At 48.0% G+C, this 25,973-nt stretch overlaps 6 protein-coding genes across 11 annotated transcripts; 3 read left to right on the plus strand and 3 right to left on the minus strand.

Moving 5' to 3' along the window:
- Positions 1-943: 943 nt before the first annotated feature.
- LOC117590806 (AP-3 complex subunit beta-2) lies at positions 944-5,620 on the minus strand. Its single transcript, XM_034283773.1, has 4 exons — positions 4,644-5,620; positions 3,759-4,578; positions 2,405-3,685; positions 944-2,334 (listed from the first exon to the last, which is right to left on the minus strand). The coding sequence occupies exons 1-4, from the start codon at positions 5,283-5,285 to the stop codon at positions 1,547-1,549; spliced, it is 3,531 nt and encodes a 1,176-aa protein (XP_034139664.1). The 5' UTR covers positions 5,286-5,620; the 3' UTR covers positions 944-1,546.
- A 494-nt stretch (positions 5,621-6,114) lies between these two features.
- On the plus strand, positions 6,115-7,737 carry LOC117590843 (protein SREK1IP1). Of its 2 annotated transcripts, XM_034283840.1 has the most exons (3): positions 6,115-6,354; positions 6,441-7,076; positions 7,185-7,737. In XM_034283840.1, the coding sequence occupies exons 1-3, from the start codon at positions 6,250-6,252 to the stop codon at positions 7,191-7,193; spliced, it is 750 nt and encodes a 249-aa protein (XP_034139731.1). In that variant the 5' UTR covers positions 6,115-6,249; the 3' UTR covers positions 7,194-7,737. The 2 variants fall into 2 exon arrangements, with proteins under 2 accessions (XP_034139731.1, XP_034139730.1); XM_034283839.1 differs by having other exon boundaries at positions 6,116-6,354; positions 6,441-7,737.
- Positions 7,738-7,757: 20 nt separating this feature from the next.
- Positions 7,758-9,562, minus strand: LOC117590842. 3 transcript variants are annotated; one of them, XM_034283836.1, is made up of 3 exons: positions 9,534-9,562; positions 9,204-9,330; positions 7,758-9,135 (listed from the first exon to the last, which is right to left on the minus strand). In XM_034283836.1, exons 2-3 carry the CDS (start codon positions 9,260-9,262, stop codon positions 7,881-7,883), a joined length of 1,314 nt encoding a protein of 437 aa, XP_034139727.1. In that variant the 5' UTR covers positions 9,263-9,330; positions 9,534-9,562; the 3' UTR covers positions 7,758-7,880. The 3 variants fall into 3 exon arrangements, with proteins under 3 accessions (XP_034139727.1, XP_034139728.1, XP_034139726.1); XM_034283837.1 differs by having other exon boundaries at positions 9,204-9,285; positions 9,470-9,549; XM_034283835.1 differs by lacking the exon at positions 9,534-9,562 and having other exon boundaries at positions 9,204-9,362.
- Positions 9,563-10,761: 1,199 nt separating this feature from the next.
- Positions 10,762-12,557, plus strand: LOC117590837 (serine--pyruvate aminotransferase, mitochondrial). The gene is made up of 3 exons (XM_034283830.1): positions 10,762-11,067; positions 11,387-12,249; positions 12,327-12,557. The coding sequence occupies exons 1-3, from the start codon at positions 10,918-10,920 to the stop codon at positions 12,499-12,501; spliced, it is 1,188 nt and encodes a 395-aa protein (XP_034139721.1). The 5' UTR covers positions 10,762-10,917; the 3' UTR covers positions 12,502-12,557.
- A 731-nt stretch (positions 12,558-13,288) lies between these two features.
- LOC117590838 (60S ribosomal protein L7a) lies at positions 13,289-14,847 on the minus strand. The gene is made up of 4 exons (XM_034283831.1): positions 14,701-14,847; positions 14,419-14,542; positions 13,988-14,358; positions 13,289-13,727 (listed from the first exon to the last, which is right to left on the minus strand). Exons 1-4 carry the CDS (start codon positions 14,713-14,715, stop codon positions 13,422-13,424), a joined length of 816 nt encoding a protein of 271 aa, XP_034139722.1. The 5' UTR covers positions 14,716-14,847; the 3' UTR covers positions 13,289-13,421.
- Positions 14,848-16,573: 1,726 nt separating this feature from the next.
- LOC117590836 (protein deltex) lies at positions 16,574-20,805 on the plus strand. 3 transcript variants are annotated; one of them, XM_034283828.1, is made up of 5 exons: positions 16,574-17,440; positions 17,507-18,577; positions 18,608-18,874; positions 18,968-19,110; positions 19,192-20,805. In XM_034283828.1, exons 1-5 carry the CDS (start codon positions 17,009-17,011, stop codon positions 19,490-19,492), a joined length of 2,214 nt encoding a protein of 737 aa, XP_034139719.1. In that variant the 5' UTR covers positions 16,574-17,008; the 3' UTR covers positions 19,493-20,805. The 3 variants fall into 3 exon arrangements, with proteins under 3 accessions (XP_034139719.1, XP_034139718.1, XP_034139717.1); XM_034283826.1 differs by having other exon boundaries at positions 16,593-16,673; positions 16,826-17,440; positions 17,507-18,874; positions 19,192-19,492; XM_034283827.1 differs by having other exon boundaries at positions 17,507-18,874.
- Positions 20,806-25,973: the final 5,168 nt, after the last annotated feature.

The raw sequence follows: 25,973 nt of genomic DNA on the forward strand, positions 1-25,973 counted from the left end.
AATAAATTAAAGTTTAATACAACTTAAGATTTAAGAAAAAATACAAAAAACGAGAAGTAACATGTGAGACGTTTCTTACGCGTCAAAACTTTTATACCCGGCACTCAGTACTACATCTGCACCTTAGCGGTTATTTGTCAAATTTTACAATTTTTCTTCATCTGTCATCTACATCTACAACACTAATCACACCAACACGCTCCTTTAGCTCGCCACCCTCCCCTAGAGCCACACACTGCAGAGTCAGGGCAGAGACGCGGCAGAGGCAGAGACGTGTCTGCGCGAAGCAGAGTGTGAAGGAGAGAATGTGCAAAAAACAAATATAATCTGCGGGACGGGGTGAGTTTAGCCACTGCAAATTAATTTCTTCATTGTGGCCATAATAATGATTCAATCGGATCCAAATTTGGTGATCTGATAGATATGGTCATTCATTCCCTACGGAATGGCGTTTTTAGTTTTCTTTTATCTAATTTTTGAAATACAATGGTTTCAGTGTGAGCATACAGCAGTCTGGAGCCAAAATTTGGTGTCTCTAGCTCTTATAGTCTCTGAGAACTAGCCGACAAACAAGACGGACAGACAGACATGGCTCAATCGACTCGGCTATTGATGCTGATCAATAATATATATACTTTATGGGGTTGGAAACGTTTCCTTCTGTGCGTTACATACAACCGTTATTCCCACAAAAACAATATACCCTATTTACTCCTCGAGTACCGGGTATAAAAATTTAAATAAATGTCAGATTTCAAACATAAATACACATGTACATACATTTGTATGTTCGCCTGCATGTTTTAAAGTTATAAAATTGACACCCTCAAGACCATGGCATTTGGTTGCACTTATTTGTTTTGTTTTTCAGGCAGATGAATGCGTTAACATTTGGTATATTTATTATTACTCTTTCTTTATGTTTTTCATTTAATTTCATTAAATAATAGTATGAATAATATATGTATATATGTATATAGATTCGATATTCGTTTGTCTTTGCTACGTTTTGAAGAAGGCCGCATAGAGCACGAAGGCAACAGATTTACAACATCAAACACGAGTTACGAGTACGAGTACGAGTACCAGAGAGTACGATCCAAGTAAAAGTGTATCCCATGTACGGATGGACATACACGTGTATATAGTACAAATATATATATATATATAGTGAAGGACACAAGCGACATAAATACATACATTCAGGCTAAACAGGACACACACTCGCACATCGCATATATATCTAGGGGAAAAGTGGATTAGTAGGAGTAGGCATCTGGCATCTAGCATCTGGCATCAGCAAGGAGTCCACTGCAATTTGCTGTTGTCGCAAGTGCTTGTTGTTTGTTTGTTTGTTGTATATAGGAATAGTCAAAGCAATAGAATCTTCATCATCATCATGACATTTGTTTTTTATATGTGTAGCTAGTTGAATGCTTAGGTTTACGTTGTGGGAGGCTTTCATCATTTGTTCTCGATTGCCCAGATTGTCGCAGCGCTCGGCATGCATCGCCATCTCGCTCATTCTCGTGCTGGACGCTGCTGCTCACATGGCAAAGCTTAGCTGTAGAGCTTTTCGCAGCTCGTTGAGTACCATGGAGCCGATGACCATCTTCTCGCAGTTGACCAACAGCGTTAGGGCCTCGTCCGTCTGCCAGTGAAGGGTAAGGAGCACGAGGCTCTTCGAGCTGAGCGTCTGCCCCGCAAAGCAGTGCAATTGGGCGGTGGGCGAGCTGTGCGTGTGGGCCACATTGATGCATTCGAAGACCTTCTGCTTGAGCGCTGCGACATCTATCATCTCCCGCTGGATGCCGCGCAGCTCGCACTGATGCTCGTTCATGCCCCGCAGCTTGGCACGCTCCTCGCGATGGCAGCTTTCCCCAATCTGGACGGCCCTGACCAGCTCTCCAACCGGCGGCTTCAGCTGCACCCGCGAGCTGCCAGCGCTGGACAGTAGCTCCAAGTCAATGGCATGCGTGGAGTCATTGAAGTCCACGCCCAGTATGCCACTGGCCATTTGCTGAGGCTGCAGCATCGTCACGGGATTAAATTCGTTTAGCTGCATGCCCGCGGGCAGCGTCTGCTGGCCCAGCCGGATGCTGGCGATCTCCTTCTCGCCACGATTCTGGAACTGAAGCTCAACTGAGCACATGGTCGAGGAGTACAGGTGGGGGGCACGCGTGAAGCGGTAGGCCAACTGCAGGCCATGGCCGCTCACTTTGTTCAGGAGCTCCTTGTGCTTGAACTCAATGTGCGAGGGTCCGACCAACTCGATCCGATTGCGAGCATGCTGCGGCTGCAAAGGGGCAGCCTGGCCGCCCATCAGGGGCGTACCTATGCAGGCAAAGGAGATTCAATTAGGATCAAAGTTGAACATCATGTTTTATGCTTTGATTTGGATTACCTGGCGTCAAGAAGCCACCTAACGAGGGCGTCATCACGGGACCAATGGGCGGAATGTCATCCAAATCGAGTAGCAAGTCTAGATTGCTTTTTGTCTGCTTGGTAGATGTCTCTGGAATCTCTGGAGTTACCTTCGATGGCTGCTGCTTCTCCTTCTGCTGCTGTTTATCCTCCTTTTTGGGCTTGTCCTGTTCATTTTCGCTGGCCGTGTCACTGCCGCTGCTACCGCCGCTATACGAAGAGGACTCCCCGCTGTCTGAGGTTCCCGAATCGCCAGCTGCATTGGTATTGTTAATATTCATATTGTTGTTGATGTTGCTGTTGCTGGTCGTGGTGGTGGGATCCACTTCAATGCCGCCCGCATCGATCAGCGTTATTGACTCCTTGTCCACAGCTCTGGAGGTCGTCTTTTTCGGCTCACTGTTGACCACTTTTGGCTTCGCTTTCTGCTTTTCCTGCTGTTCGTCGTCGCTGCTTTCGCTGTCATCAGAGTTGGAGGCACTGTCACTGGTGGCACTGCCGCTGCCGCTACTGGACTCGGAATATGCCGAGGACTTGTCTTCAGACTCGGATAGGAAGCCCTTCTCGCGCTGCCCTTTGCTGCCACCCTGCGAACTGCCACCCGAGGCGGACTTTGAGTGCGAAAGTGAGGAACTTTCGTTGGGAAGCTTCTCCTGCACAAAGCCAGGAATGTTGCGAACACTCGAGTCGGGTGCCAGGGCAGGGAATGTAGGCAATTCCTTGTAGCCCGTGGCCGGCATATTCAGATAGTGCGAGAGCGATCCCAGCTGGAAGTTGTTGGTGTCACGGTACTTGCTATCCGGCACGGGGGCCGGCTTGCTGGCCAGAAATACCTGGCGGGCGCTCTGCGTGAGGACGCTGCTGACCCCGCTGGCCGGGAAGGTGAACTGGCGCAAGAAACGGGCTCGATCCCGCACATCGTAGTTGGTGTCGTAGCGGGCCAGCGTAAAGACGTACTGGCACAGCAGCGAGGTCTGCTGGGGATTGGTCAGATAAAGCTTTACGCCCAGATTCAACACCTGCAGCTTCACCACATCCTGCTCGTCCACAAAGGACTTGGCCATCTTGCGCAGCACATCAGGTGCAATCAGCGGCACCTTTTCGTTGTATTCGCCAATCAGCCAAATGATGGCGGCCCGTGCGGCCGCCACATTGATGTAATCAATCAGCCTGGCCATTTGTGTAATTATCTCAAAGTGCTCGGCGGCCTTTGTCTGCAGCAGACGCTTGATTACCACAACGCTCTCGGCCACCACATGCTCTGTAAACAGAATGGATGGGATAAGGGATTAGGGATCTAGCTCTGTGGTCTACTGTACGTGGCCGCTACTCACCATCGTGATTAGATAGCAGATGCACCAGGCCGCTGAGACAGGTCTCGGTTACCTCCTTAATGCTGGCCGCACAGCGGCCGATGGCCTGTATGGTGGCCGCTACAAAGGAGCGGTCGCTGCTGGATATGTAGGTCTGAAACTCGCGCAGGATCAGGGAGATGCTGGAGGCCGACGCCAGGTTGGTGAGTATGTCCAGCTTGAGGAGCTTGAGGTGCGTGGGATCGCTGGTGCGCACAAAGAACGACTTCAAGTGTGGCTCAAATATGGCCTTGCGTTTGGTGGACATTGAGGCGATGCAGTTAAGCACCACGCTCTGCACCTCCTTGTGGGAGCGCAGCAGACGAATGAGCGCCTTGGCAATCAATTGCACCTCGTTGCGGGGCGCCACATGATGGTAGAGCTGGGCCACAGCCATCACCACAGAGGCGTTGCGCGACTGCAGCAACGGCTTGGTCTGGCGCAGCAGCAGGCGGTGGTCCACATCGATGTGGTAGCTGCTGCTGGGGGAGCTGGGAGTTCCGCCGTTGTTGCTGCTGCTGTTTGCAGGCCGCGATTTCGTCTTCTCGTCATCGCTGGAGCCGTCGTCGCTGTTGGAGGAGTTGGAGTTGTTCGATGACTCGTCGTAGAATCTCTCATTGTGCGGCGCCTCGCTGGCGCCTTCGAGCAGCTCCTCATCGGCATTCGGATCGACGAACTGTGTGCGGGCATAGCGGGTCAGCATATTGATGATTATCACCTGACCCCACTCGTCCACGTCCACCAGCAGATTGCACAGCTTGCGATAGTTCTTATGGATGAGATCTACGCGTTCCGGGCAGACCTGAAATCACACGGCGATGGGAAAGTCATCAGACTGCCATGAACTGGAATTAGGAAGCGGCTTACCTCGTCGAAGGCCATCACCGCTGACCCCACCACCAGTGTGGTGCGGTCCGAGAGCAGCTTCTCGATCACCATGACCAGTTCGTCTTTTTGATCGGCGTCCAGGGAGTACAGTTTGGGTATGGCATGGGCCGCGGTTTTGCGGACATACGGACTCAGATCGGCGGCGCTGTCACGTATGGCCAACATCACAATCGGCACTATCATGCTCACCCGAATCGAGGACAGCACCCGCAGGGCCGAGGCTCGGATCAGCTGATTGGGGTCTTTGAGGGCACGCTGGAATGTGGAAATGGATAGCAGGGCCAGGTCCTGTTGCTCCTCGGCATAGCGCACCAGGTAGACATAGACGAGCTTCTTCACCTCGATGTTCTTCGAAACGACGTTCTTGACGACGGCCGGAAAGAGGTCGCTGGCGTCGCGGCCACGCGCAATCATGCCAATGATACGCTTCATGGCCTCCAGCTTGAGGCCGTCCTTATTGCTGTCCAGCATCTGCTTGAGGTCATCGTGCTTGCGGCCATCGGTCTGGAAGAAAGCTGCCCCGCTGGCTGGATCGGCGCCGAACTCCACGTCCAGCCCCATCTGCGGCCGGTCCACGTAGGTGGCCATCGAAAACGGATTGCTGGCCGCGTTCTGTTGCATCTTCCTAACTGCTGCGCTGCTCTGCTCTGATTTTTGCCACTCGACCTATGTACGTACGTACGTACTCTACTTAACGTGTGCTGTGCTGTGCTGTGCTTTGTGTGGGCGTGCGAAAATGGTGAAAGAACGCGTTGTGGAGGATGGTGTAGCGCGGTCGTGGGCCTGAAACCTGCAATCGGGGGGGACAGCTGTTACTTCGATTTGCCACGCACCGTGATACGTGATGAGGCAACTACAGTTATTCTGTGAGAAAAAAAATTCCGTAAGTTAAAGCATTTTAATTTTGCAAGAACTAAAGGCTGCGAAACTATCGATAAGCCCACTTTCACCGTCTTTGGCCGGCACAAGGGAAAGCGCTGACCGCCTCAAGGTGGCGCAAGCAAGTGAAGGAGTCAATCGTGATGACGTCACAACGCCACAGCCATGAAACAACCATAAAGGAGGACTCGACGTCGGCAGCGTTCCTCGGGTCATTTCCCTTCGACCGTGGTGGGACGCAAGTATGAGCAGCTTGTACTCTTATTATTGTAAAGTTGCTCTCCCTCTCTCTGCACATCCTTTCACTCGCACTTATTGACAGCATTGTTACGTTTCCCTCTAAAAAGCCGACGAGTTCTCCTTTATAGTTGCTTAATGGCCACAGCTAAATATATTAAGCTTCAATCAAGCTGCATTATGGGAATAAAGGCAGTATAAATAATAACAAATTGCATTAAAAAATCGAGTACTTGATTGTGTTCAGCTTAATATCGTAATAGTCATGTATCACCTATGCAAGGTGGATTGACTGGCAGATAGATGGCGATATACCGCGCCGGCACATCGATATCGTTTGATTGATATCGACATACGGTCTGTCATCTTCAATTTGAGTTTGAGGGCAAAATAAATGGTTCGCTAACTAAACAGGCGAAAAAATACGCAAAAAGGACTGTTGGTAGCGCGCAGTCGAACAGCAAACAAGATGAACTTTCCGCTGTCCAACGCCAACAAAGACACCTTGCGAGCGGCGTGCAAAAAATGCGGCTACGCAGGTCACCTGACTTACCAATGCCGCAATTTTCTGAAGGTAAGCAGAAGCCGCATGTTTGGCAACGTTGCCTTTGTCCCCCCGCCCGCAATAAACAAGCCTCCTGCCTCGCTCTCTCTCTTCAGGTGGACCCCAACAAGGAGATACTGCTCGATGTGGAGAGCACCAGCTCTGACTCCGAATTGGACTACTTGACGCCGCTCACTGAGCTGCGGGCCAAAGAGCTGAAAGGCGGCGTCGAGGCGACAGCTGCACTGCCGCCGCCGCTAACAACAATCACGACGACCACGATTGCTGCACGCAAAGAAGATAAGAAGCGCAGCAGCAGCAGCAGCTCGAAGAGGAACAAAAAGGCGGCGCTGGAGGCCACTGACACGAAACAAACAAAATCAGTGCGACACAAGAAGCGCAAGAAGAAGAAGAGCAAGAAGCACAAGAAGAGCTCTGAGGGCGGCGGCAAAACGAATAGCAGTAAGTCGAACAGCAGCAGCGGCGCCAACAGAGAGCTTGCCAAGAAGCACAGCAGCAGTCTCAGTAGCACAAGGAAAACGAAGCGCCGTCGCTCTTCCAGCACATCATCTTCCTCATCGTCGGACAGCTCCACATCGGAGTCATCCAGCAGCGACACTGAGTCGGACTCCAGCGACAACGAGGAGTCGAGCACCAGCGAATCGGACGAATACGGACGCAAGAAGAAGCGGCAGGGCAAGTACAAGCGCAAGGCGGAGGAAATAGCCATGCTGCGTCGCAAGAAGACCAAGGTGAAGCGCAAGCGTCACCGTGCCGGCGGGTCGAGTGCCCCAGCTGCAAGCAGCTACCTGAGCAGCCTCAGCGATAGCGACACCTACTAACTACATTAACTATTGCAGGATGAATGACTGCCGCCAGCAGCTGTGGTGCTGCAATTGCTGTGGGCTTTGGTTGTGTTGCCTGCCCAAAGCACTATCCGTATCTAGTTTGATTTCCGATTAGATGTAAGCAACGAAGATGCTGCGACGAGTTATATATTAGGCCATAAGTTAGTTTGTCAAACTGTCGAAGCCGACAACAGACAACAGAGTCAATCAGAGTCCGGCGAGTGGCGACGAGACCGATGGATGCGGATCGTTGTCGGGATCAGAGTCGGATGGACTAACGTGCACTTCCACAGTGACAAGAATCACTACCTTTATACATACGAGTACTACCTTGTTTATACGACGCTAAAGATACACTAACTGATGATCATAACGATAGCGATATTGAGTGAAACCTTCTGAGCGAAATCAGAGCCAACCAAAACGTTATCAATTTTGTAGACTGCCGGATGAAGCCAATTCCGAGCTCCAAAACAAACAAAAACTGAACCCTAGACTTGTCCTAGCCCCTAGGTTTAAGCAACCACAAGAAACTGCATAAATTGTGCTGCGAATACAAAAACAAAACAAAAACAAGAAACCATGCAAAATTAACCAGATTGTGTTTATAGTTTGCATTGGGGCATAATACATGAGGAAAACATATTTAATACAAAAATATAGCATTGTTTGCTTGTTTGCTCTGTATCTTCTCCTCTCTCTCTCTCTTTAATGTCCGTTTCTGTGCACAGCCGTATCTGGTGCCGCCGTCGTCTGCTCCATGGCACTTTGTATCGACGCCACCTGACGCTTCAGCGCATTTATAAGGCTTGCGGACTGTTTGCAATTGGGGCAGCTAGTGCTGGCGGAGGTGGAGTTGCTGTTGACCTGATCGTACGTTTTGCTGGCTATTGCCGCCAGCAGGGCTGCGTTCTGCTGTTTCAGCTCTTTGTTCAGCTTAACGAGGGCGCTGTTCGATGTGCGAAGCTCTTCCAGGACCTGTTCTTTGGCGCGCATGCTCTTCACCAGCGTGCGATTCTCACGCTTGAGGTTGAGCATCTTCTGCTCCAGCTCGATAATCTCGTCCTCGCTGTCATTTGTGTTCTGCTGCCCTTCATTCAGCTGGGTACTGCTACTGCTGCTACCGGCGCCGCTCACCAAGCGATGCATCGCCTGCAGTATGGTGTCCATTTTCTTGTCCATGTCGTTGCCCGAGTCCATCTTGGCAACCATTAGGCTGCCGTGAATCGTGCTGCTACTGGCGCTGCTGCTGTGACTGAGTCCAATGGCACGCGGCACCGGAGTCATTATAACATCGTCCTCCAATGAACATTCCTCGGATGGAAGCTGGTTTTTACTTACACTAGGACCAAGACGGGAGCGAGGCTGTGGCTGTGGAGGCTGCACTTGCACCTGCGCCAGCACCTGCAGCTGTGACGACTTCTCTGGCTTGCTGTCCTGATCCGAGATCGAGGAGGAGCTACAGCTAGACTCGATACCGTTCAATGGCAGATCGTATTTGCGCAAGGCCTGAATGATGTCCTGCTCATCGGCGTCATGGTCGAAGCGCAGGCTCCAGAAGCGACGGTCATCAGCGTAGAACTGTATATAGGACTCACGCTCAATCACAGATGCGTTCGGCTCCGTTAGCGCCACGCTGGCCAGCACCTTGGTCTTTGTCTTGTACAGAATCAGCTTGGCGATGCCATCGCCGTGCAGGGAAAGGGCCACCCCCACGCGACCCACATCATCGCTACCACTGAACGCGTGCGCCACCTTGGCTATCACAGTGGTCCAGACGCCGGTCTCCACATTCCACTTCTGGCCGAGCGCGGACCTGGGCTTCTCTTTGTTTTCTATTTTCTGTTGGTGTCTTTGCTGCTTCTGGGCCGACGACGGCTGATAGCGCATGTTGCGGGACTCGTTCTGCAGCGGCTTTACGTCATCCTCAAAGATCTGGCTAAGGTTACGCGAGCCATTGTTGCTGAAGAGGAACACAAACCCATATTAGACCGGTGGGGGAACAGGGACAGGATTCCTTTGCGCACTCACCTGCGCAGGCTGTCGAAGAACTCGTCATATAATTTGTCACCAGCCTGCTCCATGCTCATGCCGTTCTCGCTGGGCTCATCAACTGCGGCAAGGATTAGTGTCCAGTTTTTTAGAATTCAGTTTATATTTTTTTGGTTTTTTTTTTGAGGTTTTATGCTACCGCTCTACCCTTGGGTAGAGAGGTATTATTTGGCCGCCCGCCTTTACAAGGTAGAAATCGGCACGTCGAGATATGTAACTTGTTGCAGTTTTACTTCAATACTTACCTGGCGTAGAGGTTATGATAGCATTCGCGCGCCAATTCACACAAATAACTTATTTAGTTTATATTTAAAATGTTTATATTTCTTGTGATAGCGCTGGTAAATATGTATTGATATATGTACCAATATATCGATATATGTTTTTTGTATTGATGATATATTTGTGGGTGACATTGCGGTTGTACTGGCGATGATATTAATATTGGTTCTTAGCCATGGATATTAATTTAAATATTTCATTTATAATTTGTGTACCCTGTTCAAACACATACCCAGTTTGACCGCTGTGCCGCGACATCCGATATCGATGTATCGATGGATTTGAGTGTTGAGCCTGTTGAATAAACAATTCATCGTTTAAAGTCCGTACAAACGGGACAGTTGCAGCCTCGGAGTTTCCCTCTTAAACAGGTCTTTAATAAAAACCCTGGGAGGTTTAGCTCTCATAACCTCTACGCCAGGTAAGTATTGGAGCAAAGCTGTAACCAAGTTACATATTACGACGTGGCGATTTCCCCCTTGAAAGGCGGGTGGCCAAATAATTCCCCTCTACCTAAGGGTAGAGCGGTAACTTAAAACCACAAAAAAAAAAAATAATAAAAACCCTGGGCACATAGCCTAATGCATGCGATTGATTATGTTTGATAAAAGGTACAGTTGCAATTTTTTGAGCGCTCTTTGCCCGTCTTCTGGAATAACAAAACTATTTTTAGTAAAATAAATATTTATTTGTACAATATGTAGTTTTTTGCCTGTTTACTATTCGATTTCGAATTCCCATGATTGGGATAGTGATCCCCCTCTGAGCGTTTCACCATAAACGAAATGCGAAAACTGAGCGTGGACCGACACTGACCCCCTGGTCAATGCATTTCCGACTAATGCCAAAGATAATGCTCTAACCCCTGGATTTGGGTTGATGTATGGAATCTTATCAGTGGGGCGGTGGCAGTAGTGGCAGAAAGGAGATCGTTTGTGGTGGGTGCCGAAATGGGCTGGAACTCAGAACAGAACCCACCCGGTATGCAGAGGAATCCCAGCTCAAGGGTCGGCGAATTTCACAATGAGTTCATTCCGTCCAACCTTTCCAAGGCCAACACACGGAGAATTCGTGCGAACGACGCATTTGCTCCCATCCCATCTGATAAGGGAGAGAGATCGCATCATTTACCATTTGTTCAAGTGCGTTCATCGATAAGGCATAGCCCCCATACGCGGAGGAGGATGGAGCTACACCATAGAGCTATAAAGCTGCCCGTGTCCAGTCGAATCGTCTCATTTAGATTTCGGTCTTCCAGCGAGAGAGATCTAGTCCAATCTCATATAGCATCTGTTTTCTTTTTGTGCGTGTGTGTGTGTGTTCAAGTGATAAGAGCCGTTCGTGAGAGGGAGATCGAGTTACGTAAAGCCCTCCCCAATTTCCTGAGCAAAAAAACATACAAACATTTGAAATGGAAGTGCCGCCGCCTTTGGTGCTCAAGCGTCCGCTATACGTCCCCAGCAAGACACTGATGGGGCCAGGACCCTCGAATTGCTCCCATCGAGTGCTGGAGGCCATGAGCAATCCGGTCCTGGGCCACATGCATCCGGAATGCCTGCAGGTGGGTACCGTCTCTATGTCGCAAGATCTGAGTGAGACCAAAAGGATTCTCAGGTCGTGCAGGAATGTTCTGCACTGTTTTGATGGCTGCTCCAGTTACCTTATCAGTAGGCCTGGCCTGATACATTTAGATATAATGAATGAGTGTGGGGAGGGGGTCAGAGACGCCTACGCTTCGAAATAAACACAGGATGGGGGGCCGAGGCTGACAGGGATCTAACAGAAGATCAGGCTGTAGCTCGTCTAGATAACTGTGGCTGTGGCTGTTGGCTCCATTTGGAATCCAAAGTACATGCGGATTGTTCCCTTTCTTTTCACAGATTATGGACGAGGTTAAGGAGGGCATCAAGTACATCTTCCAGACACTAAACGATGCCACCATGTGCATCAGCGGGGCTGGCCACGCCGGCATGGAGGCGTCACTCTGCAATCTGATCGAGGACGGGGACGTTGTGCTCTTGGGCGTCACCGGCGTCTGGGGACATCGGGCCGCGGACATGGCCCGACGGTATGGCGCCGATGTGCGTTACGTGGAGGCCAGCTTTGGGCGTGCCCTAAGCCAGGAGGAGATCAAGTTCGCCTTCGAGACACACCGGCCGCGCGTCTTCTTTGTTGCCCAGGGTGACTCGTCGACGGGCATCATTCAGCAGAATATCCGCGAGCTCGGCGAGCTGTGCAGACAGTTCGACTGCTTCCTGGTGGTGGACACTGTGGCCTCGCTAGGCGGCACCGAGTTCCTCATGGACGAGTGGAAGGTCGATGTGGTGTACACGGGCTCGCAGAAGTCGCTCGGTGGCCCCGCCGGCCTGACACCCATCTCCTTCAGCAAGCGCGCCCTCACACACATCAAGCAGCGCAAGAGCAAGCCAAAGGTGTACTACTTCGACATCCTGCTCATCGGCCAGTACTGGGGCTGCTACGGCACGCCGCGCATCTACCATCACACCATCTCGTCCACGCTGCTGTACGGACTGCGGGAGGCTCTCGCGCACTTCTGTGCCGTGGGACTGAAGGCGGTGGTGCGACGCCACCAGGAGTGCTCGCGTCGCCTGCAGCTGGGCATCGAGGAGCTCGGCCTCGAGATGTTTGTGCAGCGCGAGGAAGAGCGCCTGCCCACCGTCAATACCATCAAAGTGCCGTTCGGCGTCGACTGGAAGAAAGTGGCAGAGTACGCCATGCGCAAGTGAGTAGAGAAATCAGTGCTCTTGGAGCAAAATCCAGTTCTTCCTCCAAACTAACCCAATCCATGGCTTACCACAGATATAGCGTGGAGATCAGCGGCGGCCTGGGGCCCACTGTGGAGCACGTCTTTCGCATTGGCCTCATGGGCGAAAATGCCACAGTGGAGCGCGTGGACATGGTCCTCAGCATTCTGCACGAGGCCATTCAGAGCATCAAGCTGCGGGCTGTTAAGGCGGAACGTTCCAAAATATGATTCCCATCCCCATTAGTTTTAATTGTTCCTATAAATAAAATATCCCTAAAAAATAACAACTTTGGATTTACCGCTATGGCTGGTGTTGCCAGACGAAGGCGCACAGCTTCAAAGAGTTGCAAAACTAAGGGGCAGAGCATTGCCAGACCAAGTCTCTAATCTCTAACCAAATAGTATAGTATTTGATTAGTGCACTTGTTTGCTTAGTGGTTAGTGTCTCCAAGCAGCAGAGCGTTGCCATGCCAAGCTGTTAGAGCGTTGCCACTCCAATCCATTAACCTGCACCGCGCTTCCAGCTGTGGAGCTGTGGCGGGAGGGCGCATTTTGTTTTTGCAAACAAAAAACATGTTTTATCCACAGAAATTACAACAAATTGCTAATTACACCACTTGTATATTATTTTTAATGGGACGCCACACATTTAACTGCTGCGTTCCTCAGAGTTCGTTGGACAAACCTAAAAGTTCGATCAAAAAAGATTCCATGGCCAAAATAGAAAGATGAAATTCATATTTTAGATCGAATTCGAGCGTAATCCAAGCCATCAGTAAACATTCACTGCAAGTTGCAAGCCATTCACACAGCTGCCGCATGAAATATTCACAGACTTGCAATGAGCTTCAAAGGCTTCGATTTGACTCGAAAACACCCTTGACCCTTCTCGATTTGCTACTAAGATTTGTGATCACATGTAGAATACAACTAATAAATGATTTATTGAACGCCAACCTTAAGTGGTTGGATCGTTCAAGCACTCGCACGCACATACAAAAAATATACAAAAAAAATTGTACACTTAAAAGTTTATTGTTTCTCAGTGAACAGGCGCAAATAGTCATTGCCCGTTCAAATCATTGATGTGTACTTAAAGTCTCCACCTTATAGCATAGATCTTGTACGCTGTTGTTGAGCTGTGATCTCTAACCCTGCTTCTGGGCCAACTCTCGGGCCTTGGCGCGCTCCAGCTTGGCAATGCGGGCCAGACTCTTTGAGCCGAGGATGCCACCGCCCCAGTGACGACGGATCTCCTCGTGGCGCTCATTGAAGTTGGTCTTGACGGCCTCCAGGACCTTGCTGAAGTTGGCCTTGTCGTTGTTGTCAACGCTGGTCAGGGCCAGAGTGGTGCAGGTCTTGCGGCGGACGAGACGTCCCAGACGAGCCTTGCCCTTCACAATGCAGTAGGGCACACCCATCTTGCGGCACAAGGCGGGCAGGAAGAGCACCAACTAAAATGCAATAGAAAACAGAAATTAGTTCGACCGCTTAAAGCACGTGTTCGAAGGGGAGGGGAAAGTTTGCTTGTAAGTCGTGGGTCTCTGCTTTGTCACACAATCAGCTGTCAATTTTCCACATGGCGGGTGCCTCTCACACTCTGAGAGTGCGGGCGCCTTTCAGTTGAAGAAATTCAAAGTTCTACATCATTTGGTCAGAGACGGGAGGCACGAGCTTAGGCACGGGAACGGGACGCGCATACGCAGACACTCACCTCGAGGGGATCGACATCGTGAGCGATCACAACCAACTGGGCTTTCTTCTGCTCAATTAGCTTGGTGACGGTGTTGGTACCGGTCGACAGATAGCTGGGCTTCTTTTTGGGCTCCACTTCCTTGCCCTTGGCCTTGGCTTCGGCGATTTTCTTGAGGCGCTGCTTCTTGGCCAGGGGAGACTCGGGGCGGTACTTCTCCAGCAGCTTGAATAGCTTGACCGCGGTGGTCTTGTCCAGGCTCTGGCTGAACTGATGAATTGGTGGGGGCACCTTCAGACGCTTCTGCAGCACAGCCTTCTGGCGCTGGACGCGAATGTATTTGGGCCAACGCACGAAACGAGACAAATCGCGCTTGGGCTGAACATTCTGGCCTGAAAGTAAGATGATAGCATCGTTAGTGGTTGTCCACTGTCGTTAGCAAGTCCACTTACCGATGCCGAAGTTCTTGGGACGCTTCTCGAATAGCTGGTTGACAACCTTCTTGACCACTGGTTTCTTGACGGCCAGAGGAGCTGGGGCAACCTTCTTGGTCACTGGCTTCTTCTTTGGCCTGGGCTGCAATGTTCACGGAGAATTGGGCACACATTAGTTTTGAACTCACAACACAATAATAACAAAACAAAAATATAACACAAACTCAAAACGTTTTGTATTGCAAGGCATTGGTTTAAGCATTGAAATAATGCGTTCATTGGATTGCTCGCGCTGTTTACCTTCTTAACAACCATTGTCACTCGGTTTTATTGAACGATGCTAACGAAAACAGCAGATTTTTTGCGGGCCGCAAAAAAAGACCAGCTTTACGTCTGCTAGTCAAAAAGGTAAAGGAATGGTGGCAGCGGCGGAAATGGGGTGGTTGACAGCGCCGTTGCAGGGTTGCTATTTTTTCGCTCAGGGTTGCTATTGTTGAAATGATATATTAGTGCGATTTTACACGAGAGAAAACCTTCCGATAGTCATTATAAATTTTGTTTTCGCTGTTGTCTGGTTTTTTTTGTGTGGTGTGGTATTTAATCGGTGTCATTTTTTAGCACTTTTTCCCTAAAAACGTAGCGTTTATTTATTAGTTTTATTTCTAACCCTTTCATTTAAACCGGTATTTTTGTAAACAATTCAATAAAAGATGTCATAAAGAGAAGCCAACCTTGTGGCGAATGTATTGAACGATTGTAGAAAATTGTAGTTCCACGGCTGAGAGTCTCAGTTGGATGGCAATATTAAGCAGAATATTAGAATCGATTTAATTTGTCATTGACCGTGACTGATTAAGCTTCTGTTGACCAATGGGCGTTTAAGTGCTAACTAAGAAATTAATGAAACTTAAAGATTATTAGCGCAGTTTGGCTGAATGAAACGCTGCTCATTCAAATTCATTTACAAGAAGTTTTATTTCCCCAATTTGGACAAATTTAAAAGGCGGGCGTTCAGTGTGTTAAGTTTGAACAGTCACTCGAAAGCGTTTCAGCCATGCCCCCAATTCAAAATAGATATCAATGGATTTTCGGATAACGGCTGCGCACCTGATCCAATTAAGAAATATAAAATAGTTCTTTAAAGAAATCGGTGTGGAGGAGACCATAAAGGATACCCTGAGACTGACGGTTCGCCCGCGCCAGCTGGTAGCTGATATCTTCGCCTTCCTCTTGCAGATTGGCATCGAATGGAGGCTGCAATCATTGTGAAACCAGTTGACATTGATTAGTGACCGATCATCTGAAAGCGGGAAAGATGAAATTCCTTTGCCACAGGCACAAGCTGGCAATGTGCATCACAATTAAGTAAATGACAACTCTTCGATGATGCCAAATAAACGTCCTGAGCTCCTTATAGGAGATTTCTGCTGCTGATGCGGCCGTCGACATCATCATCGGATGGATTCAGATACGGCCCGACACTTGTCGAGGCGCCGCGAAGCTGCTGGTATGAAGCTCGTTCGGGTCGCGGCCATTTAAGCTCATCCTCTTCGCTATCGTCGGCAGAGTCCAGATCCTCCTCATATATCCACGCTCTTTGTGGGTGGGCATAGCACACGACGCTCAGGCACTTTCCACCAACGCGGGATAGGTCACGTTTCGTATTCAAGTTAAAGTCAATTATAGAACTCAGACAGCACCAAAATAAGGTCAGACTGCTCACTTTTTTCCTCTACCTCAACAAAACCATGGTTCCTAAATAAAATCCTTCGCTAAAAGGATCAACAGACCGTGTTGCTGGTTCATTAATGATACAAAAAATTTGACATTTTTAACCGTCAACACGCTCTCACCCCTAATATTGTCAGCCTGCTACCGATATTTCGTAACTGTGTGTGGGTTGTATGGTCGATTGTCGCCCATCTCAATAAAAAATAAGAAAGATCAGTGGAAAAAGAATCGTCGGCACGAAAACACAAGTTAATAAATTGTTTTTCATTATCAACCCAGCATACAAGTTCTGTGTGGTGTTGTCGTTATTGGTTGCCACATGGAGTGGCAACAGACTGCTTTGATAGGATCACACTTGCACGCAGTCGCAAATAACATTTGTCATTTGTGATACTTGCGATACTATCGATAACGCATCGCATATAATATTTAATTGTACCAAGTACAACACATCGCTACCCATCGCTAAGGAAATATAATAATATCTATCAATTTAATTAATTAAGTGGCTCAGGCTCACTCAACAAATCCGTGCGCATTAAGTTAGTTTTCGACCCATATCGAGTGATTTTTTTCTTCCAATCGGAAACCATTATGCATACGCAATCCAGCGTCAGCTAACGATGCACTGCCCAGCCCAGCCAGCAAGCCACCATTTTTAATTTCTTTGTTTATTTTGTGCTCATCTTCGTAGTCGCACGCAGTCGCAGTGGCAGTGGCAGTGTCAGCCAAAAATTCGGAGCTACCACGCAATTGAAAATAAAGATAGAGAGCATAGAGAGATTGATCCGCGGAACCATTTGTAGCGATGGTGTGAGTGCATCGCCCCCATCCTTCCCCCAATCGGTGTGTGTGTGTGTGTGTGTGTGCGCGCGCGATGGCCAGCAGCGCTTCGGGCGGATCAGCAGGGCCTGGCGCTGGCCCTGCGCCGCCCCCCGTCAATCACACCCATGCCGTGTGCGTGTGGGAGTTTGAGTCGCGCGGCGGCAAGTGGCTGCCCTACTCGCCGGCCGTGTCGCAGCACCTGGAGCGTGCGCACGCCAAGAAGCTCACCCGCGTGATGCTGAGCGACGCGGACCCCAGCCTGGAGCAGTACTACGTGAATGTGCGTACCATGACCCAGGAGTCGGAGGCCGAATCGGAGACGGGCCTGCTAACGATTGGGGTGCGGCGCATGTTCTATGCCCCTAGCTCGCCGGCAGGCAAAGGCACCAAGTGGGAGTGGTCGGGCGGCAGTGCGGACAGCAACACCGACTGGCGGGCCTACAATATGCATGTGCAGTGCATCATCGAGGATGCCTGGGCGCGGGTGAGTCATCATCGAGCTAATGCCTGTCTGGCCCAACTGATCTGAGCTGATTTCTCTTATATTTAGGGCGAGCAAACGTTGGATTTATGCCGCAGCAATATCGGACTGCCCTACACCATCAACTTTTGTAATCTCACACAGCTGCGGCAGCCGAGCGGCCCCATGCGCAGCATTCGCCGCACCCAGCAAGCACCCTATCCGCTGGTCAAGCTCACGCCACAGCAGGCCATCCAGCTGAAGAGTAGCAGCAATGCCAGCAACTATACTACGCTGCCGAAGCTGGTGGAGAGCAAGTCTCTCCATCGAATGCCCATGAACCGGCAGCAGCATCCGCTTCCTGTGACACACCATCACCATCATCATACCCAGCAGCAGCAACAACAACAACAACAACAACAACAACAGCAGCAACAACAGCAGATGCAGCAGCATCATCAACAGCTGCAGCAGCAGCAGCATCAACATCATCATCAGACGGCACCAAGGAAGCCGCCGAAGAAGCACAGCGAAATATCCACCACCAATCTGCGGCAGATACTCAATAATCTGAACATCTTCGGCAGCAGCACCAAGCACTCGAGCATGCCGGCAGCCAGTGCCAGTTCCTCCTCCTCATCGGCCTCGGCCTCCACGCACACGCTACACCACAGCAGCCATATGCCACACACGCACGGACATTCCCACACCCTCAACCACACGCATGCCCTCGCCCACGGGCATGCGCACGCCCACACCATCTCCAGCTCTCACTTTACGCATGGCAAGAACATTGTGACCTCGTCGATGAACAGCCATCACAGCCGGTGTTCGGAGGGATCGCTGCAGTCGCAGCGGAGCAGTCGTCTCGGGTCGCACAGGTCCCGGTCACGAACGCGCGCCTCCGACACGGACACCAACAGCGTCAAGTCGCACCGGCGGCGCCCGAGCGTGGACACCGTATCCACATACCTCAGCCACGAGAGCAAAGAGAGCCTGAGAAGCCGCAACTTTGCCATATCTGTCAACGATCTGCTCGATTGCTCCCTGGGCAGTGACGAGGTGTTTGTGCCATCGCTGCCGCCTTCATCGCTGGGCGAACGGGCGCCAGTGCCGCCACCACTGCCGCTGCATCCACACCAGCAACAGCAACAACAACAACAACAGCAACAACAACAACAGCAACAACAGCAGCAGCTGCAGCTTCAACTGCAGCAGCAGCAACAATCAATCGCCGGTTCGATTGTGGGCGTGGATCCGGCCAGTGATATGATATCGCGATTCGTGAAAGTGGTAGAGCCGCCCTTGTGGCCCAATGCCCAGCCCTGTCCTATGTGCATGGAGGAGCTAGTGCACTCCGCCCAGAATCCGGCCATATCGCTTAGTCGTTGCCAGCATTTGATGCACCTGCAGTGCCTCAATGGCATGATAATTGACCAGCAGAACGACATGAACAAGGTACGTAATATGGAATAGAATAGACAAGGATAAGCTAACTCTCTCTCCGCCTCTCTCTTTCTCTCGCTCTCTCTGTCTTTGTCGCTTGTGCAGAACCTCTTCATTGAGTGTCCTGTGTGCGGAATTGTCTATGGCGAGAAGGTGGGCAATCAGCCCATCGGCAGCATGTCCTGGAGCATCATTAGCAAGAATCTGCCCGGCCACGAGGGACAGAACACCATACAGATTGTTTACGAGTGAGAATCGAATCAAATACTATATCCCCAAGTAATCGTAATCATCTATAGACATATCTCTCTACATTCTCTATTTGGCAGCATTGCCTCTGGCCTACAGACGTCCGAGCATCCGCATCCGGGCCGTGCCTTCTTTGCCGTGGGCTTTCCGCGTATCTGCTACCTGCCCGACTGCCCGCTGGGCCGCAAGGTGTTGCGCTTCCTGAAGATTGCCTTCGATCGACGCCTGCTGTTCTCGATTGGACGATCGGTGACAACCGGCCGGGAGGATGTGGTCATCTGGAATAGTGTTGATCACAAGACTCAGTTTAATATGTTCCCGGATCCCACGTATCTCCAGCGCACCATGCAGCAGTTGGTCCATCTGGGCGTGACAGATTGAAACCCGAAGCGATCCCAGGCGATCCACGATTCACCCTCCCATCGATGAGAGCCCCCATTCCATCATGCCCCAACCCACATCCCACACAACTCTTCCATTTCGTGTTTAAGTTACTTCCTACTACATAATCTCAGTGTGTGTGCAATCCTCGTTACTATAATATATTTTTTTCAATAGGATATATTGTAGAATATCGTAGTACCGCCAAGCGTTCGAGCTGCTCGAACCCTAAACAGCAATGCCGCCAACAGCAAACAGCAACAATTGTAACCTAAACATAAACCTAAACTTCCTTTCGCGCTCTTCCAATTCGCATTTCATAGTATTATGAACAAACGCTAATCGTTAATTGCGTACATATGTAAGCTATGTATTAACCAGCTATGTATTTAGTACAACAATCAGTTAAGTTTGTAAAAGAGAATCTTAAACCAAGACACCTATTAGTATTAGGCATAGATAACCCCAAAACCCAACCCATTAACCAGCCAGGCCATTCCCCAAAGCAATTAAGATGGAGAGCAGAGGTGTGCCCCGAGCTGTACCAAAATTATAGAAATCGCGGGGAAGGGGATGACTATGTATATTTGTTGATATAGCATAGCTCTTGCCTCCAGCGTATCATCTTTACCCTCTACCTCCCACACTCATTCTCTTTCTCTCTCTCTCTTTCTTTCTGTCTGCCCATTCATTCATATTATCCTTAAATTCCATTTTGTTCTAAGATAGTGTATGCTATAGATTTATACACACAAAGAGAGAGAGAGAGAGAGAGAGACGGTGAGTGAAAGAGAGCAAGATAGAGAGATACATGGAGAAAGAGAGAGATAGACTTTCGTCTTTGGCCATTTATTTCATTCTTCCATTCAGCGAATTTGATGTGATTTTATTTTGAATTATTCAGAGTCTGTCTAGGCCTACTATAGAGAACATAAGTTACATATGTATGTATATCAGATCAGCATATTCCACTATACATACATACATTTATCATTACATTTAATAATACATGATCATATTTTTTTTGTATTTGAATTTTTTGCACACATTGATGAATTTTGGTTGCTTTCATATTGATATCATCGAACATCGACCTACATTTACATACACGCATACATCGTATATACAGTGGATATACATGTATATGTATATATACAGAAAGTTTCTTGAGAGGAGATTATACTGACAGATAGAGCTCTGATAGGCAGCTCGTCCTAGCCAGCATATATGATATGATATACGAATACGTTTTGACTAAGTTGTATTTAGCACTGATTAGTTCTTAGAATTCACTTCGAATATTCCCACACAACTTAAAAAAAATACATTAAACTAATATGTAAACCATACATAAATAGATACATTTATAGTTCAAATAAAGTTCATTCATGTTCAACTACGCATTTTTTGGGCAAAGATACCCAAGAGCTGACCCATGGTGAATTTAGTAACAAGGTGACGTCGTCCGCTGAGTAAAGGAGCACCAGCTTATTCACCACGCTCTCTCAGCTCTCAGAGAGGCAAGCGATAGAGAGAGATAGCAAACGTTTTACGTTCTACACTCTTCGCTTTTATTATTTCTGCTGACAGCAAAGTAAAGATTTGGAGCGGCATAGCAAAAAATATTTTGCACGCATGTTTGTTTCTAAAAAAGATGTAATTGAATAAAGATTCAATTGCATACACATTTCATTACACATCCAAAATAGAATAGTAGTTGCTTGCATATTTCATTGTCTTCTGCTTACGTCTTCATTCTTAAACAATGAAGAAAAAGAAGAAGACAATGAAAAAATCGTGCGCTACACAACCTCTTTCGTCGACGTTTGGCAAACGACTGACAAGCAGGTGTTCCTCGCATGAGAAGGCACTGTGGTGAATCCGTCACCTTGTTACTAATTTCACCATGAGCTGACCAAGGCAATGATCCCTGACTGAAGGGAGTTGCTGCTTGACGCGTCCGAAATAAATATACCCAGAATAAGACCCTATACGGATCATCAAAGGTGATGTTTTATTTCTGTTTCAGTCAATTATTCTTTGTGTAGTTACAATCATATGTCATCGATTTAGTACCTAAAGACTTTACTGGGTGTGTAAGCCATTGTACGCGGATCATTATTTCAATTATAATTCTTCTGTTTCCAAAATTGTAGTTTCAACAGAGCTCAAACATTTGCTCTGCTCTGCTCCTGTCCATACAATCTCCGATTTAAATCAATCGATTGACCATTTTTCGGGGCTTCCAAGGTTCCATTTTCGGTTTTTCGATTTCGGCTTCAGTTTTGCGAATCACTTAAAATAAATTAATAAAAGACAAAAAGTAAATGCCACTTTTTGCTGTCTTGGAGCTTGAGCTGGAGCTTTCGTGCGTGAGATGTTGGCAGAAAAAACTCTGGTGGCAGTTGCAGAGTTGTCCTCACCTTTTAAGGCGGCAACATGCTGCAGTTGCAGTCACTTCTGCAGCTGCTGCTTCCTACGTGCTGACGTCAGCCCAGGCCGGGCCAGGCGGCAAGGACAGTGCTCAAACGTGGCCAATGGAGTTTGTGGTTTTTGGCATGGCTTTCACTGACATATTCCAGACCAGGCCAGAGTCAAGGGCGCGGCGCGGTGAAGCCCTTTAGCAGCAGATGTTGCTTGCTCTGACCGTTAGTTCGGTATTAGCAACATGTAGCTGCTGGCAAAATGCTGCTCTGGCTGCCCTAAACTAAAATTGCACATAATTAAAGATATGCTTGGGCTGGGGCGTGGTATCTGCTCCTGCTGCTGCTACTCTCCTTGTGCCAGTTGCATAAAAAAAAATGTTTTCCTAGAATTTGCAGCGAATTTCATGCGATTTTTATGCGATTGACACTGATCGCTAGAGTTGGTTGGTTGACATTCACCACACGAACAGGCACACGGCAGGCAGGCACACACCAACATTTACACGCATGAACAGACACGCACAATGGCGCCCGAGCAAGTGCAGCAACAGCATCAGCATCATGATGCCTCATTGTCAGGTGGTTTTGTCCAAAAACAGTAGCATGTCTGTCCCACTGACCCTGTGGAATTCGAAATGCATGCGCGTTGCGTTGTTTTCGGCACAGCATCATCGTCGTAGTCGTCCTCGTCCTCGTCCACACCATTTTGATAACCAATCGTGCGATAAGGCCATCCGACCGCGACGTTCATATATTTCGCAACTGCCCAACCACTGACGGAGAGAGTTTCCACATGGCGAAGGGATGTGTATTAAAAGTTTTTCTATAATCTAAAATCTCTCTTTCTTTGACTCTTTTTGTGTCGGTTTCTCAAACTATGCAGCAGTAGCGTCCATTAAAACACACACTTACTGCGAGCGGAATGTATGGGAGAACTGTTGTGGATGGAGACATAGAGTCAAAATTAATACTATGAAGGAAATCAAAGGGGCCCCAGCTTTGACCCTCACTTTGTTTCTGCAGCTTTTCTATGTAAAATAGTATATAATGAAATGTATTATTTAATGAGAAAATATAAATATTTATATACATATGCACATATGTATGAAAGTACATTTGTATATCATTTCGGACATTTGTTTGTAGCTCAACATTTTTATTGGAACTCATAGACCGCTAAAAGTGTCCGTTGCAATGTTAAGCCATTTAATAACAGAAGGCAAAACTGTCGATTTCAATACGATTATGTGATTGTATTCTCTGCAGCTTTGGAATGAGAGATTGAAGTGCATTTTTTTGTCATTAGCCAATCCTTCCGGCACCTCATAATCTCTGATTCTCTCTTACTAATCGCTCAGATCTGCAGCTGCTTTTGTCAGTTTTCTTATCTCTTAGGATCAAAATTCATACACGCAAATATTCAAGATAAGCTCTAATTTAAAAGCCGAATTTTTGATACCCTCGTGATTCAAGATCTAAAAACTAAATAATATATATGTATGGACCTCTAGTCCCATTTATTGCACTTCGCGGAAATGGTTCAAACAAAGACAAAAATATGCCATGTGCGAGTATCTGATTAAAACTATATTACCCTTTCGGGGGTATTAACAAAAAAAATATGCAGAGGCAGCAAATGTTGACAGCGTGAACGACGACCAGGCGAGACGAACCACATCCGGACTGGGAAGAGAGATGGAGAGAGATACAGAGAGAGAGAGAGAGAGAGACAGAGAGAGGGGGAGAGAGAGAGGAAGATCTAGAAGGGGCGCCCAGTTCCTGTCGACGCCGCTGCTGGCGTCCAGCCACGCTCTGCCGGGAGCGTGCCTAAATGCAGCCAGAACGGGGGCTTCCACAATCAGTCAAGAGCCTCCGCTCGTGCCAAACGGTTCAAAAACGCATCTCCATCTAGCCACCAGTCCCGCCCTAAACCTCAGTCCCTCCTGCCCACGAAACGTTGATCGCTTAACGATTTTCGATATAATTTTCGATACCATTTTGTGCCTTTTTTTTAGTTGTGCTTTATTTTTCGTGATTACTTGTTGATGTTGTTATTGTTTGAACTCTAATTAATCAACCGTACAAAAAAAAAACAACTAACGGATCAAACCGCAATCAATCAATCGTCAATCAAAGACACAGCCAGAGCCTAAGACGGAGAGAGAGATAGCGAAGGGAAAGCCAAGAACTTTGCATGCGATAAAAACCGCGCACAAGTCGGTGACAAAGCCGCACGGCCACCGGGGCTGTCCGAAGCAGAGGAGCCCAGAGACACAGACGACAGAGACGACACAGCAGGCACCCAGGCAGGCAGGCAGGCAACCTGATCTCTCCGTAAATTAAACTATTCACAGTTTAAATATTTGCCAAGCGAATCCACACAAGCAAATAAACAGATAGAGAGAAAAATATATACATTTAATTGTTGTTTTCCACTCGTCGTCTGTCGCCATCTCGCTCAGCGTTCCATCTCGAGTTACGAAAGCCGATACCTCGAACGTCTTCGTCTCTGATAAGGAGCAGCGGCAGCAGCAGATACAGCAACAATCACCAGCAGCAGCAACAACTAAGCAGCAGGTGAGTTCCACAATAAGAGAGACAATGTTGGGAAGAGAATTTTCTAACAGTTTTGCGGTGATTTTTGTGGTTTTCCCTGTTTTTTGGCGCCAAAATGTCCAATCCATTTTCGGAATACCTATACCAAGGTATAGACATTAATTTGAATTCGATAGGTTACATGGGCTAAAGGTAAATTGAAAACTCTGATAAACCAAAGATATGATTGAAATCATCATATGCATATAATCAAATAGTCAGGCTTAATGTTTTATGTTTAAATTTCCATAACTACATCTATGCCTAAGCCTATGATCATCATCTATATTGTTAGTATCATGGATACTCTAGATAAGTTTGATATACATATGTGTACATATACATATTAAATATGCCAATAGTGCCACAATTTATATGATTACCAAATTAGTGATTATACTATTTATATATATTCGCACGATCTTGTATGTAATGTATACTTTCTATGCGTAATCTTCAAATTCCTGACAAATCCCTTTTCCTTCTGTCCTTTGCGATTACAATTTGAATGGCGATCGGGGGAACGAAGTCAAAGCCTATTGAGACGTCAGATCCAACATCTATTTAACGCATTTATGGGTCATCTATCAAATCGAGAAACCAAAAGAAAATAAACATATTTTCTAAAGCCAGAATAAAGCCATACTTTACACAAAATACGACCAAGCCAGCCAGTCATGCAGCGTGGGTGGCAGGGCGTGTGGCCAATGCCCTAAGATTCACAACAGAAATTGTTTCTTCTGGTCACCGATCCGATCCGAACGCAGAATCCCATAAATTTATAAATGGCCAAATATCGAAGCACAAATCTGGCATTCAGCTTTGCGGCAATTAAAAACCGTTTTCCTAGCGAACACTCGCACGGATTTGGTAAGACAAGATTTATGGCAATAATCGTAAAAAGCATAAATGCAAATTCAAAGCCCATTTCAATCGCGTCTATCGATAAGTGTCGATAAGTTAAATGACCCTTTGTAGGCTTTTTATGGGACGTTTGCAACGGTACTTTTGACCGCATGTAGCAATATTGTACCTGTATGGAGCAGACCCGATGTCTAACATTCATTTTGGAAATATTCATACTTGGTGGAACTTTTTATGTACTGAGTTCATGAAATTGAAGCGACCTCCCCAATCCCCACATCACATAGAGATCACCCAAATGTGCTCTGATTGTTCCCTGAAATATAAGTACTTAGATTACAGCTCCTAATTGATTGAGACACCCCCGTCTCTATATTAATTCGATTATGTTTCAAGCTCAATCGTGTTTTGGCACCGAGGGACACGGCAACCTCATCAGGCTGATGGAGTGGCTTGCCCAATTATGGTTTTTTGAACTTGCTTGGTTTTTGGCCCACCCTCCACCGCACCCCGAGGCAGTTCCTCTCTTACCAAAATTGCAACGAAGCTGGTGCTAATCAAGCTGGCAATTCAATGAGCAGCAACAACAGCACTGC

The sequence above is a fragment of the Drosophila guanche genome, unplaced genomic scaffold, assembly GCF_900245975.1.
Source record: "Drosophila guanche unplaced genomic scaffold, DGUA_6, whole genome shotgun sequence".
NCBI classification, from domain to species: domain Eukaryota; kingdom Metazoa; phylum Arthropoda; class Insecta; order Diptera; family Drosophilidae; genus Drosophila; species Drosophila guanche.

What these genes read in the sequence shown, in the direction of transcription:
- LOC117590806 (XM_034283773.1), bottom strand. Translation starts at nt 5,285, where the DNA reads ATGCAACAGAACGCGGCCAGCAATCCGTTTTCGATGGCCACCTACGTG. An exon ending in TCTGCTATCTAATCACGATG is followed by an intron (nt 3,686 to 3,758) that starts GTGAGTAGCGGC and finishes TTCTGTTTACAG; the next exon opens with AGCATGTGGTGGCCGAGAGC. An exon ending in AGGTGGCTTCTTGACGCCAG is followed by an intron (nt 2,335 to 2,404) that starts GTAATCCAAATC and finishes TTGCCTGCATAG; the next exon opens with GTACGCCCCTGATGGGCGGC.
- LOC117590843 (XM_034283839.1), top strand. Translation starts at nt 6,250, where the DNA reads ATGAACTTTCCGCTGTCCAACGCCAACAAAGACACCTTGCGAGCGGCG. An exon ending in AATGCCGCAATTTTCTGAAG is followed by an intron (nt 6,355 to 6,440) that starts GTAAGCAGAAGC and finishes CTCTCTCTTCAG; the next exon opens with GTGGACCCCAACAAGGAGAT.
- LOC117590842 (XM_034283836.1), bottom strand. Translation starts at nt 9,262, where the DNA reads ATGAGCATGGAGCAGGCTGGTGACAAATTATATGACGAGTTCTTCGAC. An exon ending in TTCTTCGACAGCCTGCGCAG is followed by an intron (nt 9,136 to 9,203) that starts GTGAGTGCGCAA and finishes GTTCCTCTTCAG; the next exon opens with CAACAATGGCTCGCGTAACC.
- LOC117590837 (XM_034283830.1), top strand. Translation starts at nt 10,918, where the DNA reads ATGGAAGTGCCGCCGCCTTTGGTGCTCAAGCGTCCGCTATACGTCCCC. An exon ending in TGCATCCGGAATGCCTGCAG is followed by an intron (nt 11,068 to 11,386) that starts GTGGGTACCGTC and finishes TTCTTTTCACAG; the next exon opens with ATTATGGACGAGGTTAAGGA. An exon ending in GCAGAGTACGCCATGCGCAA is followed by an intron (nt 12,250 to 12,326) that starts GTGAGTAGAGAA and finishes GGCTTACCACAG; the next exon opens with ATATAGCGTGGAGATCAGCG.
- LOC117590838 (XM_034283831.1), bottom strand. An exon ending in TCCCAAGAACTTCGGCATCG is followed by an intron (nt 14,359 to 14,418) that starts GTAAGTGGACTT and finishes TCTTACTTTCAG; the next exon opens with GCCAGAATGTTCAGCCCAAG. An exon ending in ACGATGTCGATCCCCTCGAG is followed by an intron (nt 13,728 to 13,987) that starts GTGAGTGTCTGC and finishes ATTGCATTTTAG; the next exon opens with TTGGTGCTCTTCCTGCCCGC.
- LOC117590836 (XM_034283827.1), top strand. Translation starts at nt 17,009, where the DNA reads ATGGCCAGCAGCGCTTCGGGCGGATCAGCAGGGCCTGGCGCTGGCCCT. An exon ending in TCGAGGATGCCTGGGCGCGG is followed by an intron (nt 17,441 to 17,506) that starts GTGAGTCATCAT and finishes TCTTATATTTAG; the next exon opens with GGCGAGCAAACGTTGGATTT. An exon ending in ACCATACAGATTGTTTACGA is followed by an intron (nt 19,111 to 19,191) that starts GTGAGAATCGAA and finishes TCTATTTGGCAG; the next exon opens with CATTGCCTCTGGCCTACAGA.